The sequence below is a fragment of the Electrona antarctica genome (assembly GCF_951216825.1).
Source record: "Electrona antarctica genome assembly, chromosome: 4".
In the NCBI taxonomy this organism is placed as follows: domain Eukaryota; kingdom Metazoa; phylum Chordata; class Actinopteri; order Myctophiformes; family Myctophidae; genus Electrona; species Electrona antarctica.
The window spans coordinates 40,153,766-40,174,115 of record NC_136809.1 but is presented as its reverse complement, the minus strand read 5'-3'; the positions used below and the strand labels follow the sequence as shown (position 1 = coordinate 40,174,115).

The 20,350-nt window shown below is 41.6% G+C and overlaps 2 protein-coding genes across 2 annotated transcripts in view; one reads left to right on the top strand and one right to left on the bottom strand.

The window, feature by feature from the left end:
- The first annotated feature begins 249 nt into the window (after positions 1–249).
- Positions 250–17,323, top strand: LOC306922352 (actin-related protein 2-A-like). The gene is made up of 9 exons (XM_079499883.1): positions 250–422; positions 3,212–3,322; positions 4,671–4,886; positions 8,077–8,149; positions 10,445–10,581; positions 10,942–11,091; positions 12,873–13,018; positions 13,330–13,462; positions 14,666–17,323. Exons 1-9 carry the CDS (start codon positions 375–377, stop codon positions 14,834–14,836), a joined length of 1,185 nt encoding a protein of 394 aa, XP_079356009.1. The 5' UTR covers positions 250–374; the 3' UTR covers positions 14,837–17,323.
- fam83gb (family with sequence similarity 83 member Gb) overlaps positions 11,654–20,350 on the bottom strand; it is a 67,425-nt gene continuing 58,728 nt past the window's right edge. The window contains exon 6 of the mRNA XM_079499877.1: positions 11,654–11,665. The gene's annotated coding sequence lies outside the window, so the exon portion shown is untranslated. The remainder of the gene's footprint in view (positions 11,666–20,350) is intronic.

Here is a 20,350-nt window from a genome sequence, read left to right as displayed (position 1 = left end):
ATAAGAGAACATTTTGCTGTGGGCCCCCGAATAAGGCCTTTGTGCAATGTTAAACGGTAGCAACATCAAAATAGGCCTGGGGAGATTCTGTAGCAATCAAAGTGTTAAATAAATCCCTTTATAAATCCTGTACAATATTTTAAAACAGCTGTCATGCTGCACACATGCCTACAATTTAAATTGATGATATTTGCGCCGCCCTCGTTGAAAACAATGTATTTCAAACTCTCCTCCAGGCTCTAAACTCTAAGCTCTGGACTGGTGGTGTGGTGTGGCTGACTTCCGCCTTCAAGAAAGTACTAGTGCAGGTCAGGCAGCCAGGCAGGCAGGGGTTGAGGGGAAGCTGTTGCTTGTTTCAGTTCCAGGATCCAAACATGGACAGTCAGGGACGGAAAGTAGTGGTTTGTGACAATGGAACAGGGGTAAGTTTAACAACCGACTGCATTGCTACGCTATATCTCACAGATCCCGCTTCTTTTCGGGGATAATCAGTATCACACAAACAGGAAGTATTGTCGTTAGCAAGCCCGGCTAACCGCCGTTAGCATCGACTGACCGGGTTTAGTTAAAAGGAATGTGTGTGTCAGCTGTAGGGCTGTCACGATTATGACATCTTGCCTGACGATGAATTGTCACTGAATACATTAACATTCGAGTATATTATGAATAAAAAATACATTTCTATTTAGCTTTTAGGCTTTGAAGTTGGACAGGGCACATACGACAAATAACCTAAATATACAAAGACATGATAATTATTTAACTGTATTAAAAAAACAATGGTGGCAGTGGCACTCACTCACTCAATTCAATGGGCTTTATTGCCATGGGAAAACATGCTTACATAATTGCCAAAGCAAAAAGTGGAACAATCAAAGCAAAATGTATGTACAATTGAAACTCAGAATCTCCAATAAATCAATTTCTATGTACCAAGATCACTCGATGCAGTGATCTGCAGGAATACACACGATTAGTCTTTAGGGTGGTTGTGTTCCATTCGATATCCTATCACAGCAGCTCATGAATCTTGATGCTGTCTGCACATTCCACTTTTCATGACACACACACACACACACACACACACAATAATCACAGCATGCATCCCTAATAACATACAAGTGTAAGGTGTTTACTGTTTATAGAAGGAGATATGAGACAGACTAGCTGCTGTCTGTCTCATATGTCATTCTTCTCAATCACTTTTCCAGCTAGTTATTATTATTGACAATACTTGGCGTGCGTGCGTGTGTGAGTGAGATCATCATCAGCAGGCATTATAAACGACTAATTATCCTCAGACTGGCCTTGTGTTTGACTATAACATTTGCGGTCAAGGGAATGAATTAACTAATTGCCTGGACTATATTGCCTGATGCCGAAGTTAAGTTCTTAAAAGGTTCCCTGGCTAATAAGACAAATATGCCTTAAAACATTATACTTGCCCTTTGTAATTTTAGTTATAGAGGGCAAGTATAATGTGTTAAGGCATATTTGTCTTATTAGCCAGGGATCCTTTTAACATTAAATAAAACCAATAATAAACAAAGTATATAAAAGCAAGTTGAATTAGACCGTTAGATGTGGTGAAGTAAGTAAACAGTATTTTACTTGTCAGTGAGGAAGTCAGAAACTATTCTTCCATGTAAGGAACGTTGCCACCTCTGCTACAAGAGATGACAAGGTATTAGGCTTTGGTTGGCTGTTTGAATGTTGAAGACCTGCTTTTTTCCATTATTTTGCGTTAGTGTTTTCTCTATTCATTCATTGTGTTGTATGTGCTCCAAACAAGCAGCTCTGCTAATGTCAAATGAAAGTTCCCTGAAAGAACATTTAGAATGTTTCTTATAATTGATGTAGTCTTTGCAGTTAGATTAAAAGTGTATATTTACATGTACAGAGACAGGAGGAAGCTGTGGGCAGTGAGGGGAAACATTATGCAAGTTTCAAACATTTAGTTGATGCAGCATCCCACTCAACTGCCCTCCCAGTACACTCAACAGTCATAAGTGAAGTTACCTGTTCTGATCATCTTCGTGGTGCCTTGTTGTGGCACATAAGGCCTTCACAGAGTGCTTGCACTTTTCATGGTCAGCTGCTGCAGTCCTCACTTCTGAAGGCATAAGTGAAGGCACAGAACAATGTCAGTGTGGTAAAATGTTTATTATTGACTGTTCTCTCATATAAACTATAAAGTTTATATGAACGAAATATTCCTAAATGGGTCTCTGCCTGCTGAAATAAGACATCAGAGGGGCGTTGATAAGAGTTGACTTTTTGGGTTATTTGTATATTTACCGTGGGCACACAGCAACACTATTTAACCGTGGCAGTGGCTCAGGGGTAGAGTGGCCGTTACTGGTAGAGTGGCCAATTGGAGAACTGCAAGGTTCCTAGTTCGATCCCAGGCTCCCCCAGAGTTGGTGTCGAAGTGTCCTTGAGCAAGACTCTGAACTCCTAATTGCTCCTGATGTGCAGGTTGTTGCTGGTGAATGTAATGCACACTGTAAAGCACCTTGGATAAAAGCGCTATCTCTATAAATGCACGCTTTACCGTTCACGATTTCTCTCTTACTGATAAGTGTAGGCATTATTGTTAAATATGTTAATTTAATTATTAGGAGGGATGTACAAATGAGTCCAAACTTGCCTTGCCCATTGACCAATGACCACTAGGGATGAGAGCTTAATGTTTTTTTTCCCTTAACATCTGTAATGTCCCGGAGTGTAGTGTCGTCGTGCAAGGGATCCCAAACCCTTCAGGCCACGGCCCCCCAAAATGAGCATATGTGGAGTGGGGACCCTTCACCCTTACAAGCACAATATATTGATGTGTGATAGCGTTAGGATGTTGCTGTTTAGTTTTTGATACCTATTATAGTATGGTGAAAAGTGGTGCTGTGACCCAATATTTGCTGTTATATTATTATTATGCAATAATGCCTACTGTACGGTGTCTTGTCTTGTGACCTTATCTGTTGACATTTTTTTTCTTAACCTATTTCTGCAGATTTTCCTTGGTGATGGTGCCTTTTAATATTCTCGCATGCAGATGAATATTGGATATCTGCATGCAACCCTAAATTATTATAATTATTTTAATCAACAGAATGTTTGTGGTATTCTAGACGAAAGTACTAATGGTCATACATACATTCAACTCCACAAAAGCCAATGGAAGTTACTTACGTCATATTTTGTCAATTCCTAGTTTGTCAAGTGTGGCTTTGCAGGCTCCAACTTCCCAGAGCACATCTTCCCTGCATTGGTTGGCAGGCCAATCATTCGCTCCACAGCCAAAGTTGGCAACATCGAAATCAAGGTAAGCCTATCTATTCCAGCCTGGTGTCATGTAATGCAAAAAAAATAATGTCATTAATTTTGTAGAGAAAAGGCCTTGTGCACACCTACACAAGGACAGGTGCGTCGGAGCCGGCAACCAAATGCGAATCATGAGAAGAAAAGGTCTTCACTTATAGAACAGTAGTTTTATTAGATGACTATGTTTATTAGATGTCTTCTAATAAAACTACTGTTCTATAAGTGAAGACGTGTGCGGGACCCCTTTCTTCTCATTTATTCCATAATAAAATGGTTTTTAATTTAATTATTAGTTACTAACTTACTATAATGGTCTTTCCACATGCCTGCGTTCTCATTTGGACCTGCAAGGTCGGACTGCGTTCCTAGTGTGAATAGATGTGTTATGATGCTTTGCGCCGAAACTCTCAACACATTTCAACTCTTTCTTGGGTGCGTGCGTGGAAACGAGCACAAATGCGACAGTTTGCCCACTTGTTGTTCTGCCTGTTCGATGGCCTGCACCTCCCTACCTACCCACTCGCACCTCATTGAATATAATTTTTTCTAAAACGGAGGATGAAAATATCCGTCTAGCAAAAGATCCATATACGTGTAGCCTGGGCCTAAGCAGACTGGATTTCACTGTCATGCTGAAGTCCGTTATTCAATAACCCAATATACTGAAACTGAACCAGTTACAACCAATGGCCTAATGAGAAGAAGGGGTTGGGTACAAAATAATTGGGTACTCTAATCTCCCTCCTTTGCACATGTGCCATATAGAAATGTGCACATATGCTCAATAGAAATACGGTATGTTTCCGTTTGGTACACACATTTGTAGTTTTACATCTCAGTGTTTGGTTTCTCTATGACAATTTATGCTAGATGCAGATGTGTTAATAATGCATCATCATTAAGAATAATTATGATTTGACTAATTTCAGTCAGAAAATATAACATGATACTTTTGACTTTTAAACAACTCTTGCCTCTGTGGTATGGCATGGAATTTGTCTTGTTTCTGCTTTGAATGAGTGTTGTTAATGTTCACTCTGTTAGATCTTAATCAACTAAAGTTTATTTGTATAGCCTTTAATCACTGTTACCAGTTTAAACAGGCTTTACAGGCCCAAAGGAAACACAACTTCCCTTGTCCCCAGGAAAAACATTTAGGGTGAAATTATAAATTAAAACCTTTCCAGAAAAATTCAAAGGTTTCTTAATTTTGCACTTCATTCAGATACCTGCTCAGTCCAGTCAGGACAATTTGAGAACCCATCGTCAAAAATTAAAGAAAAAACAATTGACAGATTTAAGAGTCTGAGGTGGCTCCACGGCTGACGATCTCTTGATCTTATTACCAGGACCTGATGGTCGGGGATGAGGCCAGCGAGCTGCGCTCCATGCTAGAGGTGAACTACCCCATGGAGAACGGCATTGTCAGGAACTGGGATGACATGAAGCACTTGTGGGACTACACCTTCGGTCCTGAGAAACTCAACATTGAGTCGCCCAACTGTAAGATCCTGCTCACTGAGCCACCCATGAACCCCACCAAAAACAGGGAAAAGATCATTGAGGTTTGTGTGCTGGAGGTTAATATTTATGTTATAACTTTAATTTGACATGGTCTGGATGAATAGTGGAGATGAATGTCAACACTTATTGCAAGTATTTGAGTTATAGGTTTGTTTTTCCTTAAAAACGCCATTGACATGGACAGAGTTTGTTTTGTCCATGTTTGTTTTTGTCTGATAATTACGTCATAAAAGATGTGTATATATGTGTATATGTATATATATATATATATATATATATATATATAGCCCCACACTTCACACGGCGATTCTTTTCAACAGAAACACCACTGAGAATGTTCTTTTAAGGCACTTACCAGCTCTTACGCCATACAGGGTGTCTAACTGTAAGACAAGAGGAATGATGACTCAACGCTATATGCTTTAACATCCGCTTCCACTTTCTATGCATTGTAGTAGTTCACAGCATACTGCACTCTGCATGGAACTGTTTACCCAGAAAAATGATTCCACTCACGACACACGTTTTTTTTGGCTGCCACTCAGAAAGTAGCAAGAAATCATATTATGTGAACTATCAAGCGTGATTCGCTTCCCAGCCTAGCGTAGCTTTATTGTATGAATGATGGCCTGATACTACCTTTAAAGTGTTTAGAGCTTATGTCTATTACACTGTGCCATTAAACCACAGCATTTACAATACAGGGTGTGAATCTCTCCCTTTATAAATAAAATCACACCCGTGTGAACTGAGTGGTGCAACTCCCCTCTCCCCCTGCCTCCCTCCCTCTCTCTCTCTCGCTCTGGCAACAGTGCAACACTATCTGTTTCTGGCACAACAGTGCCACTTTTTCCCCTACTGGTACTCTAAACATAGTCACATAGGTTAGGATGGACATTGCTGTTCCTTGGAGTGGTTGCACCACTCAAAAAGATAGGAGATCTCTACAAATGCACCATGTCTCTGTCTGTGTGTACGGCTGTAATGCATGTAACTCGAGAACCGTTCGCCCCACCTACTTCGACACACACATTCCACACCCCCACAGGGGGTGCAGTGCCCGATGTCGAGTTGGTCGAACCCACGGTTGTCCAGAACCGACACAAAAGGCCTCGACTCGGTACAGGGCCCCTGCCCAGGCTCCATATATGGAGCTGGCCTGTTCTGACATCAGAACATCCATATTTGGGCATGCCTGACACAGAACTCCATATATCGGAATAATTGACGCAGAGAGACAGATACAGAAATGTCCATATATGGGCATAAAAGGAACACAGACAGATGGGTGGAACGGGTACTCTGACACGGGTATTGCATAGCCGGGTGGGGCATGGAACCATTGTTACTGACTCTGTGCACTACAGCCGGGCACCGGTCTAGTAATATATATGATTCAGGGACGATTTATTAAGTTTATTAATTAATTTTTAAGCTAATCATAATTGTAATTTACATTGGTTTCCTCTAGCTTGACTGCTAAAAAAAATCACTGTGTGTTGCTGTTTGATTTACACAACATATTAACTGCAGGTGTTTAACTTGACGACAAACAACCATTGACCTATCACTTTAGACTAGATTGTGGCCTAGGTGATGTCATGACCTTTAGCCAAAGGAAGTTGCGGGACAGCAATGACTCATAAATTGTAGGTAAAAATAATCGTATTATTGCTTTGATTAAGATGATTTACAAATAATTTCAGAATGTGTCCTCTGCCTTTCGTAATACTTTTCTGATATAAAGTATTTTCAAATTCATAAATCCACACAGTAATGCCATATGTCTCACATCTCTGCTATCATGGGTGATTCCTTTCAAAAGTGCCTCAGTCCCCACTAGCACTTCTGCTGCATGCTTAGTTCAGTGCCAAGGAACCACAATTCACTTTGACTAATGCAGTGTGGAAGCAGCCACCTCACTGGAGGGAGGTCACGTTTGAATGATTCATACTGTACCAGTCCTATCAACATTTGCACTATTAAAGAGCCTGCAGTAACTCTTGCATATAAATATTAACTTATATTAAAGGGATATTTCACTTTCAAAAAAACTTTTGGTCATTTCATCATCTACTCGGGCTTATGTGAACACCTCATACAGTTTTTAATTTGCTTGATTCAGTATTTAGATATTTGATATGCATTTGAACTGCCCCACCCCCTTCCTATACAAACCCATTGTAACTTCACACTCTTTTTAGCACACATTTTAACCATGATCGATTCATCGAAAACACCCAACCTTTTTCTGGTGACTCATAATGTCCTCCTAATACGTGAGGGGCTGTTTTTTCATTTACTGTTCATTTTTTTTTTTAGTGGTGCAACCACTCCCTTACGGAGCTATGTGTGTGGGTGGCTGGGTAACTGGGTAGCTGGCTGGCTGGGTATGAGCATGAAAACAACATGGTTGTTTTTCACCACCTGTGCGCAACCTAACGCACACACAAACACACACGCACATATTAACTTTATATATGATGCTTTCGGGTGTGCCAGTACGGTAACGGTACAGTACAGTAGAGGGTACAGTAGCGGGACTGCCGCATGGTAACTCCCATTTCGGACGCGGGTCGGCATGCCGGAACTGGCCCGGCACCCTGGGTGCGTTCCTGTGGGTCTGGAACTCCTCCCCCGGAAACCCCCACACGGAGTTGCACCACTCACTTCACACGGGTGTGATTTATTAATAATTGTTTTGGAAAAGAATAAGGAGGAGGCCAATAAAAAAATTAAATGAAAACTGTAAATGATAAAACACGCGCCCCTCACATATTAGGAGGGCAGTATCCGTCACCATGAAAAAGGACAGGTGTTTTCGATGAATCTATCATGGTTAAAATGGAGTTTGAAGCTACAATGTGTTTGTATAGGAAACCATGCACCGGGGCAGCTAAAATAAATATCAAATATAAAAACTGTCTGGGGTGTTCACATACGCCTGAGAAGACCAAAAGTTTTTTTGAAAGTGAAATATCCCTTTAAGTCTAATGACGGAGATATCTTTGTTAATGCTGATGCTATTTTTTCATCTAGATAAGTTACTGCAGTATATTTGTTTATAATATATTCATATTTTAGATACTATTAGTTTTATCATAGCATTTCCTTCCCTTGAACAAAAATGTCATGTTGATTTGAACTACGGAATACATACACAATAGAACAAACGCTAATGAACCATGCTTAAGTTGTGATCCATATATTGTTTTTCTTCCAATGTGTCAGGTGATGTTTGAAACCTACCAATTCTCAGGGGTGTACATTGCCATCCAGGCAGTCCTTACTCTCTACGCTCAAGGTATGTTCACTAACTCATTGTGCACCTTTAGACATGCTACTTGTAATGGGGCATTACTTCAGAATTATTATTGTTTTCCTAATCACATTTTTGTAAAAGTAGAGAAGGTTATTGCAGATAAGAGATACATATTTTACATAAAAACGAAAATAAATAAATAAAATTAAAACACTCCACAATCACCTCATTTTAACAATAACCACAATGTATTGCCTTTAACCCATACCCTTGTCCCTTTGGGCAGTTGACAGCAAAACAAAGCATATTGTTGCTTGCGTCTTATTTATTTAAAATAAATTAATGCCCTATTTTTTACTTTTGTGTGTGACACAAAGGTAGCTCAAATAGCCGATCTGCAAGCTAAAATCTTCGCCTATAAAAACCCAAAATAGGGACACCAGGTTGAAAGTGCATGGCCGGTGAGTTTTATGAATATTTTATCAATGAAAAGCAAGCGACAAGAGCTTGTGACTAAATAATTAAATAATTAGTGGATGTTTCAATTCCAGTGTCGCAGGCAGTGTAACCTTTAACCCTGATGGTGCTTCTCCAGTTTAACCGCATTCCCAGCTGAACAGATGGGGCATCTATCTGAGATTTCTGCTCAATAGTACAATGATGTTTTCTATAGCGGTCTGTATAAGATAAAGGGCTTCAGTGTTTTCGTATTATACTAAACAGTAAACACAGCTGTGTAATGATTTAGTAGAGGAACACGGATATGATTCTCTTCAATTCACGAGCCTTTCATCAGGAGAATGAATTGGTTGTTACAGTTATGTATGGGCAAATTGCCCTTGAGCAACACAGCAAACCACTAGATGTGCAGCTGTGCTCTACTCTGACTCTAATTAGTGTGGTTGCCCTAAAGGGCAACCAGACTATTGTAATTGTAACACTTTATTTCTTTCTTTCTTTTACTGGAGTAACCTTTTTTTTGAAACGCTACTCCTCCCACAGTTTTAACTGTACGCACTTGACCCATATGTCAAATTGACCGGAAAAATCGGGAATGGTGTGCTTGCTCATTGCTAAGAGAAATATTGTATAGTTTAATTGATATTAATTTATTAGTGAATTAAATTTCCCCATTGACATGAATGGGAAAATGCGAAAAATCACGTTCAAGTATTTTTTCCTCGGAGACCGTAAGGGCTATAGTTACAAAACTTGGAGGGATAATTCGTAATACTTACTAAAATTAATTAACTTATAATTACATCGGTCGGCCTCATGGTGGCGCTATAACAGCCCACTTTACGTTTTGGCTTATAACTCTTGAACCGTAGGTCGTAAATTCAAAATTCCTTTCTTCCTGTATTCCATGGGCCATGACGCATCTCCCCATATAGGCCACGCCCATTTGCGTCATGATAGATTTTCCGCCATTTTGAATTTTCTCCAAAACACACTTTTGGCTCCTCCTCCTACAGATTCTGTCCAAATCTCACAAAAATCGGCACACATGATCTCCGGACCCATCCGATTACAACACCAACTGCAAAATGTTGGTAGTGCGTGTCGTTCGGCCGTAATCGTCGTCCGAAGATAGTAGGAGGGGCCTACTTTACAAAAAACGCCACAAATCACGAACGGAATGTCCAATCCATCCCAAATTTGAATCACAGGTCCCGGGTGGTTCAATCAACCAAGTTCCAAAAGCATTTTCATCCATAGGGGGCGCCGCAAATGCGAGAAATGTAACCGTTTGTCGCAAAAACATGATTTTTGGGGGATAAATCCCCTCCGAATTACTTACGCATGATCGCAGGGGTGACGCAACATTGTAATTGGCTGGCAATATCAGTGGGAGGGGCATATGTAAGCCACTGCGGCAACCACACTTTGCAATTTTTTAAAATTGCGACCTTTCTAGTTGTATTTTGCTCACAGAAAATAGCCAATCTCACAACTGTAAATTAAGCATACTTTGCCTTAAGTGAGAACATCCTGGTGACATGTTTGCATGCATGTTTATCTCAGATTGATATACATGAAGGAATTAAGTGATTGCTTAAGCTGTATGGAAAGTGGCGAACCACTCACAGGGGCAGCAGTGGCTCAGGTGGAAGAGCGGCCACTTGGGCTCCAGATTCCATGCTCCCCCTCCCCCTGGGTTAGTGTCGGAACTGTCCTTGAGCAAGTCACTGAACCCCTAACTGTTCCTGATGAGCAGGTTGTTTCCTTGCATCGATTCCTCCGACGGCTTGTGTGTGAAGTAATGTACCTTGGATAAAGGTGCTGAATATATGCACCATTCATTTTTCTGTTCTGACGTAATTTTGTTGTTTTTAGGTCTACTAACTGGTGTTGTGGTGGACTCCGGAGATGGCGTCACCCACATCTGCCCCGTGTACGAGGGCTTCTCTCTGCCTCACTTGACACGACGCCTAGACATTGCAGGAAGGGACATCACTCGCTACCTCATCAAGGTCTCACAGTCTCAACATATCTTGCCAACATCTCTTGTTTCAGCCACATAAATCCAGGAACATAAATGCAGGAAGCCCATTGACACACATTGTACCCTACATACTGGGACTCATGGTACAATAATTGCACTTGCACTGCCTTTGATCATTAAAGGTTAGGAACAATAAGGCATGGCTTCAGCCTACACATTTTTGGTCTGTTCTACTGATTCTATCAAATATATGCATTGTACTTCTTGATTTGCTTTCAATTAACGGAACGGAACTGACCTACTAACTACAGTATACCATTTGTTAAAGTACAAAGTTACAAAGTACTTGTCACATTAAACTGCATTCCTGTTGTGCATTGTGCGTTAGTTGCTGTTGTTGCGAGGCTACGCATTCAATCACTCGGCAGACTTCGAGACGGTGCGTATGATGAAGGAGAAGCTCTGCTACGTGGGCTACAACATTGAACAGGAGCAGAAGTTGGCACTGGAGACCACGGTGCTGGTAGAGGCCTACACGGTCAGTATTCTCATCCCACAGCGGTCACAGTCCCTGCAGGCCAGCTGCATGACGCATGAGTTTGAGGGGAGAGCGAGAGCAAAGCAGTGCTTTGTGTTGCTTGTTACGGATGTTCCTCTTCCAGTCTGCAGGCCTAGTATTTTTGCTTGGGGGGGGGTTCTTGCCGTGTGCTTGGCATGCATTGGAGTTATCCAGCGTATGCATTAAATTAGACCAGAGCAGAAGTAGAGTTAGGGTTATATCCAATGTTGCTCTCTAGAAAGCTTAAAAACGGAACACGATGGAGCAGTAGTTTGGTATTCTATACATAAAGCCCAATTAAGTTGGTTCATTTTAAATCTGCAAGCCGGAACTTATTTTAATGAATAAAAACATTATTTGAATATGGAAGGTGACGGATGGGAAGGAACCTCAATACGTCCCAAGCCCCTCTCACTGCTTTACCTCTGACCGTAACATAATTTCCTGTGTGGGCCAGAGTCCTAGCCTCACATGCTGACGTGGCGTTTTGGGATTTCCTCTACGGAGTGCAAACTGGAGCCATCAGTGGAGCCTTTATGCTGTCTGCCACGTACTGTCCCATTGGTCTGTATGAAAGACACACTGTCAGGCCCCTGCCTCCAACACAGAAACACTTAATGCAGCTGACCGTGTCAAAATACATTGTCTGCTTCTAGATGGCCACAGAACAGCCCTTATGGTTGTAGTCGAAGAAAACATGACATCCTTAGGTCCTACTTTAAATATACATAGAAATGAAAACATTGGCACTGCATAGAAAACTGGCTGCAGTGCTGAAGCAAAAAGAACAATTATTAATGGAAGTTTAGTGTGTTACTTTTAATTTTGAAGCATAGGCTGATAAAGAGAGAACTAAGAAACCACAAGGCAGTGGAAAGCATTTCCAGAAAGATTGTTTGATTGAAATATTTATTAACAGTTTTACACTACATTTCAAGCACCCAATAAAACCCAATAAAGCATTAAACTTGTTTACAAGAGGGTCCACCTTGTTCAATTCATCAAAACATTTAGAGACGTACAAATATACACTTCTATATAGCCAAAGAACAGAACAGGAATTCATCATAAAGGAGGTAAAAAGGGAAACTTTAATTTGACTTGGAACACGGTTTGTCTTGTAGGCTCCATGTCCATCGATTGACCAACCCTTTGTCATGTTGAAGTACATACCACAACGTAATGATGCAGTTGGTGTGTCCATCACTGTGTTGTTAACCTGCAAATCATAGAGCCTTCAGCCCATACTTGAAGCTGTGTTGTCGTCGTCATTTAACTATGAGAGAGGAGGTATTATTTATTGAACTGAAATGGACTGTTTTAGCATCCGGTCGTATGCAGTGCTGAAGTAAAGTGGACAGTTGATGGGTTATGATGTGCCATTTACCATGTTAACCCTATTTTATACTAGCCAATCCACAAGCTGTGGAAGCCGTGACATGGTGCGCAATGAAATATTTAGAAGAATGTGGAATAATCTTTAAAACGTTTAACACATATCTTCTCATATGGGGGCTATGTATTCAGATGTGGGGTCTGCAGGTGTCTGTCCTTCCTTGACATGAAAATGTTCATATAGATGCATCCTACCACTGAACTGTAGTTTTATTGGACCAGGCCTCCACAGGTTTCACCTGTAACAACTGGGATCTCAGGTCAGCATTGATCAAAATAGTTAATTTGTGTTAACCTAAGAATCTTTGGATGTGTGTGGGTGTGTGGGGCTGCGTGCGTGGGGTTGTGTGCGCGTGCATGCTCAGCTTCCCGACGGCAGAGTGATTAAAGTTGGTGGGGAGAGGTTCGAAGCTCCCGAGGCTCTGTTCCAGCCCCATCTCATCAACGTGGAGGGGGTGGGCGTGGCTGAGCTGCTCTTCAACACCATCCATGCTGCAGACATTGATACCAGGTAGGCTATAAGGGGTCAAATATATTTATACCGGGTACAGTATGCTGAGGGACGCTCTATGGATGAGTATCAGGTATGCTATCAGGCGTCTTAGTCAACACAATTAAAAGTGCTATGAATGCTGGAAGGAAAGACTAGTATTTCAAAACCACTGTTTGAATTTTTAAGTCAATTTATTTTATTTTAACCCACCTTTGTATTTTACTAAATGGATATACTTTATTGTATTTGGAATTAATCCTTCCATCGAGGAGACACTTCCCTCTTCCTTATTGTGTGTAAAGTTAACACCAGTCTTTGTCTGTGGCCAGGTCCGAGTTCTACAAACACATAGTGCTGTCCGGAGGTTCCACCATGTACCCTGGTCTGCCATCTCGACTGGAGAGGGAGCTCAAACAGCTCTACCTGGAGCGTGTCCTGAAGGGAGATGTCGACAAACTTTCAGTAGGCTCAGGGAATCTCATACATTACAGAGTTAAATTGAATCTGTTCAGTATTTATTTAATTCTGGATTTTAGGTTTGTTTCCACTAATTTCCCCCTGCACATTTTCATCACATGTTCCTGTTTTGTGTGTAAAATTGGCCGCTGGGGCAGAGAGAGGCCTTCCAGGAATCCGAATTTTGAACCCCAGCTCACCCACAATTCATGTCTTTAAGTTTCCCTGAGCAATACATTAAGATCCTACTACCAGGTCCCCACATGCACTCGTCATAGTCATCTGAGCAGCCGTCAACTGGGTGAATCTATAAAAGCAATTTCCTCCACCTCTGGGGACCAGAAAATACTCGTTCCCTTATAGCAAGAGCATTATTAGAGAGACAGTTCTAACCGCGAGGCATGGTCAAAGCATTTCCGGGGGTCCCAAGCCAAAAAGGTTGAGAACCCCTGTTCTATGGTGTAGTAGCTGTATTAGCCACTAGATGACTTGTTGCTTACTTGTTGCTTACAATTGAATCAGTGATTTAACAACTAGTATGTGGTCTCAATATGACCGCATCTTTTAATTGTCAACTGGACTAACAAATCTCTAATTGTTCTGAAAGGCCAATCCCTATGAGGCTGTGTACTTCATTTGAAGCCATTTTAGTATTTATCTATTTAGCACAGTATAAAAAATCACACCTGTGTGAACTGAGTGGTGCAAATCCCCCCCCCCCCCCCCCCCCTCTCTCTCTCTCTCTCTCTCTCTCTCTCTCTCTCTCTCTCTCTCTCTCATATATATTAGCAGGCAACATGCAGCACTATCTCTCTCTCTCTCCGTTTCTGGCACAACAGCGCCACTTTTGGTACTCATTGGTACTGGTCACACACATAGTCACACACAAACACACACATAGTTGAACACGGACATTGCTGTTCGTTGGAGTGGTTGCACCACTCAAAAATTAATGCAATAAACATACAAATATAGAAAAGGGAAGGTTCTAGGATGAGGCAAAAAGCCCAAGGGGCTTATACGAGGCCTCTACCTATGTAAGACACAAATAAAACATCCAGAACATGATTGTAAACAAGAAAGAAATAACAAGAATCAATATATATATATCAATATATATATATATATATATATATATATATATATATATAATAAAGCAATCATATATTTGCTTCTCTAATGCTGTGCTTTCTCTCTCCTTATCTGCAGAAATTCAAGATTCGGATTGAAGACCCCCCACGACGTAAGCACATGGTTTTCCTGGGCGGGGCTGTGCTGGCCGACATCATGAAAGACAAGGACAACTTCTGGCTGACGCGAGAGGAGTACCAGGAGAAGGGGATGCGTGTGCTGGAAAAGCTGGGGGTGACTGTTAGATAAAGCCCCCCCGTCCCCCCGCACCCCTCCCCAATGCAGAGACACACACCCCCGCCCTTCTTCATCCTGCCCTGCCTCCCATCTATGTCTCCATTCACAATTCCAAACTCTGTCTTGATAATCATTTAGACATCGCTCAACGGCACTATGGTTGGCGGACATTAATCTGTACCTCACTCTATTCTTAGATTTGACCCAGCTGTGTGTAGAGGAATGAGGGGGCACAGCTGAGCGTAAATCAGGATTGCGGGTGGAATAGTTTGGATAGATAGTGGTGGGCTTGGGAGGGAAGATTTAAATGCTACGACCACCAGGCTTTCATGTCCTCAGGAGTGCATATTGCAGATGTGCTGCCCATTTAATTATTACATTTCTTGAACACGAAAGAATGGTATTGCAGTTTAGTACTACAATATATATGCCAACTGTTGTTATGACTCATGAAGTAAAAAAAATATATAATAAAAGATCAAATCATGTAGGGCAATAAAACATCAACCTGTTAAAACTTAAAATATTTTTTCTACAAGCAAAGAAAATAACGGTATATTGTGAAGAAAAGTATTGCAGTATTGTATAACAGTGTTGTTTTACACTGTTTTTTTTTTTTCTTCTTGCCCCCTTTTTTTTTTAAATGCACCTTGCATGGGAAATGTTTCTGTCTGTCCTTCTAATTTGTCTAAAATGTCATCCTGGGATTTTCACTGTGAAGTCAATAATTATGATTACAAGTGATGTGTTTATACATACTGTAGTGACAGTCGCTGTGTTATTGACCTATAATCTGGTTTTGACAGGCAGATTTTTGAATTCCCCCTACTGCCCTAGGTTTTCTTTGTTGGGCTCCTTGCTTGCACCTTTTTTTTTTGTATTTCTGTTATGGATGGGTACATGCCTGTCTCACCGCAGAGTTTGGAAATGTTTCAACTCAAAGATGCAATTCAAAATTTGAGGGCATATGCTCTAGAATTTTCTTGATTCTGTGATTCTTTTTTTGTTAATGAAGGGTATGTATGTGTTAACTCGACCAAGAAAACCTATTATGGGTTAAAGTTGAAGATGTTTAATGTTTTGGATTAGGGTGCCTTTTTTGAATAATGGAAGGAGAGTACTCCACTGCATTGAGTTTCAAATATATGAACCATGGATCATGGTGGACTTGATTAACAGAACACTTGCCATTCCCTCACAATTCACCTTTAGCTAAGCCCCGCCCTCTCCCACTTAGACACTCTCACTTGGACACCTTCCAGCTGGGCTCATTCATTCCAATGTAAATATGGATTTTAAGGTTCATTTTTGGAACCAAACCTTCAAAATCCTGCCATATGCACTGGAAAAATATGTGTGTGACGTATCTTTTTTAAAACAATGTTTTATCATATAGGAAAACTATTGGTGGAGAGGTTTGTCTGGCCCATGTTATGCTTAGCTGTGATTGGACCATAGCAGTTTAAGGAGGGGCTTAGCTATAGGCCATGAGTTAATTCCAATGAGATTCGAATGGCAACCGCTGGCTGTTTTCTTTTTTTTAAATATACACCCCTTTGTTCCTAATAATTGGCTGATGTGTTGTTGATTTTCTGTTTTAAAGGAGACCAGGTTATGCCTTTCTGTGAGCGACTGTTATTCATGTCTTACTGTCTTGTATGTCTGTTTTTGTAGTGCATTGTTTGTAGTGCATTGTTCTATGCACCCTGAGAAAAGAGTTGTCAACAAATCAAGCATCGCCACAGCCATTGGATGCACATTATGTGTCTGCCCTTTACTGATTTAGGGACAACTGTTCCGCTCACAACCTACTCTTGGGGAGGTTGATTTTGATGGCCCATCAGATGTTAAAGAAACAACCCCCATGTTTCAAATGGAAGGCATCCAAAAGGATCTCTTAACACTTTTGTTTGTTTGGAAAGTGAAGGAGTTGATTGCATGGTGCTAGAATTAGTGGCATCACAGATGCTCTTACAGAATGTAATTGACCATATTGACGGATGGACATTTTGCTCTTAAAATCGAATGCTCTGATGTCATAAATGGCTGCCGTGTGAATGTGGTCAATGATGCGGTCAATCTTTTTTTTTGTTGTAAAAACACCTCTGTGTTTGGAACGTGCCACTTTTTCTTTCTCGTTCTCATGAATTTTCACTGGCTCTAGTGAAGGTGAATTTGAGGTTTTGGAATTACAAATGTTTGGTGTTACTGAAATAATTGTGTGATAATTTTGTGTCATGGAGACCATGTAAGCTGGTATTTGCGGTTTCTGTTTTTTGGCTCATGTATTTTGGAGGGTGTGTGTGTGTGTGTGTGTGTGTGTGTGTGTGTGTGTGTGTGTGTGTGTGTGTGTGTGTGTGTTCCTCTCGACAAGATGGTCATCCAGTGCCAAGTACAGATATTATAGCTTGATCTTATTTGTGGTTGTCCTTTTGTTTTGGTTTTTCATATAGCATACCTGCCGACTGCTGATTTAAATAAAGCAAAGTGATTTATAAATATCTCGTATTCCAGTCTGTGATATTCAATCACATGTAAGCTCCACATACAAACCATTTAATTAACTTCAGGGGTGTGTTCATCTTTGAGGTTTAACAGCTGCTATAAAAACTGACCGCTTGGGACTGTTCGAAAGACAGAGTTAGAAAGATGATTCATTCACATGTGGTCAGTGATGTAAAGTCACTTACGGTACAATGTACTTTTACTTTAAGGACTATTTTCAATACTACTTCTAAACTCTCAAAGGCAAATATTGTAGTTTTTACTAAACTATTTGAAAACGTTTATTTAATAGTTAATTTATAGATTGTGTTTATTACAAAACATTGCTCCACTTCAGCCCTACACTTTGGCTTTTTTATTTGAAATATAGCCAATCTACAAGCTCACAATTTGCGTCACATAAACGTGTGTAAATCACATTCTGCATGATAAGAACTTTTACTTTTGGTACTTTAAGTATATTTTGATGCCAGTACTTCAGTATACTTGCAGTATTGATACTTTTAAATTGAGTACTAATTGAGTACTTTTTCCACCACTGCATGCAGGTTATTCACTGACTGGGACATAATGATTCATCCAACGCAGTGCAGTATTTATAGTAATAAAAGTCACAAAATAGTGACTAGAGCAGTGGAACCTTTTTATCAATAACCCCCAAGTTGATACTGCCTTAGGCCATGGCACCCCATTTTTTGTTGTTGTTGCCTTATTGCCTTTATTTCAGATCCGTGTTGAGAGGAAGTTAAACCAATGCAGAGAAAGAGACATTTTAAATTTATAAAAAAAATTAAGAAATTAAATGAAAGTATAACTTTGGAAAGTAGCCTACAGTAGGTGCTAGGTGCTACTCAGTGAACTGCCTGGAAACTAAACCCAACTTGGCAAGAACTTTGAGGGCATTTAAACAGCAGGCAAAAAGGTTCCTTGTAAAGGAGGTCAAATTCTCGGATTTTCTTTAGGGGATGTTGTGATGTATTTCGTATGGTTTCGCTCATTCGTTTAAATAACTGGGGCTACTGAAGTAACCTAGCCTATAGTTATTCTAAACTCATTCACTCAGTGAATCGCCCTATGTCACAGGTTTCCACCTGTGACGGCCAACCCAACCCACCCTTTACCTGGAAGCGACATCTAAAACTGCATGAGCCATTTCAGACTGCACCACATCCAGTTTATAGTATGTGGCGAAAGTGGAAGGGGACGACCAGCTCGCCGCCGTACAAACATCCTGAATAGGGACGCCTTTAGCAAGTGCCCAGGATGCAGACATACCTCTAGTAGAGTGAGCCCTCAAACCCTCTGGGGGTTCCACTCCTCCACTCTCTTGGTGTATTCCAACCGAATGACTTCCACAATCCATTGTGAAAGGTTCATCTTCGTTTGGGTTTCTCCTTGTTTTGGGCACCCCATGACAAAAACAGCTCATCCCCCTTCCTGAAAGGAGCAGTTCTGTCCACATACGTAGATCCTCAATGCCCTGACCGGGCATAGGCCGGTCAGGGCATTCCACCGAGGAGAAAGGAGGCAGATGAAACGTCGCTAGGTCGACTGGGGCGCAGCCAGAGGGAATATTCACAGGAACGCAAGACTCTGCACGCCTAATAGAAACTCTGGAGTTAGGGTAAGTCTCATGCAGCTCGGATCAACCAAAAGTGCATGTATGTCACTGGCACGCTTTGCGGTCGCTTTGCGGTCAGCAGAGCGGTCTTCAGTGTGAGGAACTACTAGCCCACTGTCCCTAGTGGCTCAAAAGGACCCTGTGATAGGGCGACAGGCGTCCAGTACCAAAGTCAAATCCCATGCAGGACGGGACCACCTGGAAACCGGACAGGCGTGCCTGACGCCTGCCATGAAATGGCGAACCAGTAGATGTTCACCTACCATCTTGCAGTTTATACCAACATTACACCGAAATGGCCGCCAGGTTGACCTTCACTGAGGATTGGATTGGCTAAGACTCTATTCAGAAAATCCTGCAAGAAGGTCAGAATGTGAACCACTGAAGCCTGAAACGGGATAACCCGTTCAGGCCTGGCTGTATCGTTGTCTAGTCGACAGGGCTCTCGCCCCCAGAATCACCGTAACAACGTTCGGAGGCAGGCCTTCGACATCCAGGTTCAGCCCCTCACGGGCCAAACCCAGAGGTCTAGGTCCTGTGGACGTGGATGGAAGATTTCTTGCCCCGCTTGTGTGAGCAGGTCCCTCCGTAGTGGGAGCTGCACGGCTGGTCATACAGGAGTGGGACTATATCAGACCTCCAAGACCCCCACGCCGGGGCCACCAGTAGCATGCGCAGACCCCGAGACCCCGAGTCCTCCTCACCCTGGCTAGAGTGGGAGGAATCAAGGGCAAGGGAGGGAAAGTGTAAAGTAGGCCCTCTGGCCAAGGGTGCACTATAGCGCATCCATGCCTAGCGTCCCTGTCAGGGAGAAGAAGTACTGACACTTCGTGTTCTCCACTGACTCGAATAGGTCTGCCACTGGTACGCCGTACCTGGCCCATATCTGAGCTGCTACTTCTGTGTACAGGGACCAATCGTGGTAACGGAATGGAACTCCGGACAGCAGGTCGGCGTCGGCTCCTGTGTTCAGGAGTCCGGGACGTGACAGGCCATGATTGACAGCAGATTCTCGTCGCACCATGTCAGTATAGCCTGTGTGCCAACTTGTGCAAGCGTAGGTATTATTAGGTATACACAATATAGTGAAAATATATGCAATTCCAAATACACAGAAGAGAGCTGGCTGACTGACTGAAAAAAGTGGAAAAACATGTAGGCCTACAGTATGGAAAGGAAACATCACACCTGTGTGAAGTGAGGGGCGCTAATATATTAAAGTCTAACTCGTGTTGATTAGGTGATGTAATGGTGATATAAAACAAACGGTGCAAACACAAACATTAAACGCCATTAACAATAAAGAGACAATATGACCTAAATGGCACATTATTTTCCCTTCATTGTCAATGGCATTTACAAAACAAACATTGAACTAAAGACAAACATTAAACCTGTGT